The sequence below is a fragment of the Austrofundulus limnaeus genome, unplaced genomic scaffold (assembly GCF_001266775.1).
Source record: "Austrofundulus limnaeus strain Quisiro unplaced genomic scaffold, Austrofundulus_limnaeus-1.0 Scaffold898, whole genome shotgun sequence".
Classification (NCBI taxonomy): domain Eukaryota; kingdom Metazoa; phylum Chordata; class Actinopteri; order Cyprinodontiformes; family Rivulidae; genus Austrofundulus; species Austrofundulus limnaeus.
Genome location: NW_013953300.1, coordinates 8,197 through 9,685, shown reverse-complemented (window position 1 = coordinate 9,685; position 1,489 = coordinate 8,197). Strand labels below are relative to the sequence as shown.

Below are 1,489 nucleotides of genomic sequence, written 5' to 3'. Positions count from 1 at the left end.
GACTAATCTGGTCCAATAGAAAGGTGTTATATACTTACCATTTAAGAAAATGTAACAGAAAACATTAAAAACATTTGTGGACAATGAGTACAAAAAAACTTAAGAATAAAACTGTCTCCATGGCAACACATCGTCACCGTCATCAGCTGTGAGGTCACTTCCTGTGATGAAATATTTTAACAAGATGAGGTTCACAAACACAGCTGAAATATTTTTATCCATGAGGTTGTAGAAACAGTGATCCTGCAGCAGAAACTGTTCAGTGTTTAGAGTTTATGTTGGAGAAGAAAATTTGATGGATGGCTGGATGTACAGTTGGGTGATGGTTGAATAATGGTTGGATGTATGTCTGGATGATTTTTGGATGATTGTTGGATGATGGCTGGATGATGGTTGGATGATGGTTGGATGATGGATTATCACTTAATCCTCGTTTTGAACAGATGGGTCACATTTGATTGACAGGATTTGTTTGATTGACATGAACCTGTTGTTTCCTTAACCTGCTGCCTCCCCAGGTGGACAACTCTCTGTACAACTCAGCGTACCTGTCTCCGCCTCCTGACGCTAGCTGGAGAAGGTAGTGTGTTAGCCCCTCCCCCTTCGTACCTGTCTCCATGGAGATGTCTCTGTCCACTGGGACGCCTGTTTGTTCACCTCTTTAACGCTGCCTCTGCTCTGAGCCTGAGCTTAAAGACAACACAGCTGTCAGTCAGAGCTCACCTGGACAGGTGTGGTGTTCTCACAGTGAACAGGTCTGTCACAACATCGACCCGAGGCCAGAGAAAAACCAGAACCGTTCCTGTACTGTGAGACAGAACGGTTCTGGTTCAGGTCTGAAGGGTCACAGGTCTGCTCAGGTGAATCTTGGCTTGCTGCCTCCTCCTCTTCCTCCTTCAGCTTTGCTCCTGCTCAGCTCTTCCTCCTCTTCCTCACATTCTTCTGCTCCATGTGAGTGTCTCCTTGGAGGAAAGTAACTTTGTCTTCTTGTTGATTATAAAAAGGAACTGGTCTGGAAACTTCCCCGGAGATAAAAGCCAGTTGTTTCGTCTCCCCACCACCGCGCTAAACAGGTGAATCCTCCTCATCCTCCTCTTCCTCCTCTTCCTCCTCTTCTGCCATTTAAACCCCAGTTCTGAGAAAGTTTGGATTCTGTGGAGGGAGAAAAGTTCTGATATCAGAGACGTGTGTAAAAAGTTGTTCCAGGAGCAGTAGAAGATCTGAATCTGAAACATCTGGAGGAATCATTTCTGATTAATGAGGTTCATGATCAACAGGTGAGTCAGAGGACTGGAGACCCACCGGTCTGCTCAGACCCACCAGTCTGTTCAGGTTCACTAATCTGCTCAGGTTCACTAATCTGCTCAGGTTCACCAGTCTGCTCAGGTTCACTAATCTGCTCAGGTTCACTAATCTGCTCAGGTTCACTAATCTGCTCAGGTTCACTAGTCTGCTCAGGTTCACCAGTCTGTTCAGGTTCACCAGTCTG

The 1,489-nt window shown here is 45.7% G+C and overlaps 1 protein-coding gene across 1 annotated transcript in view; it reads left to right on the top strand.

The window, feature by feature from the left end:
* LOC106533163 (CREB-regulated transcription coactivator 2) overlaps nt 1-1,489 on the top strand; it is a gene marked incomplete at its 3' end in the record, with an annotated part of 10,249 nt that overhangs the window by 4,865 nt on the left and 3,895 nt on the right. The window contains 2 exon segments of the mRNA XM_014029401.1: nt 519-580; nt 1,005-1,073. Of these exon segments, the coding sequence (XP_013884855.1) occupies nt 519-580; nt 1,005-1,073 (131 nt within the window).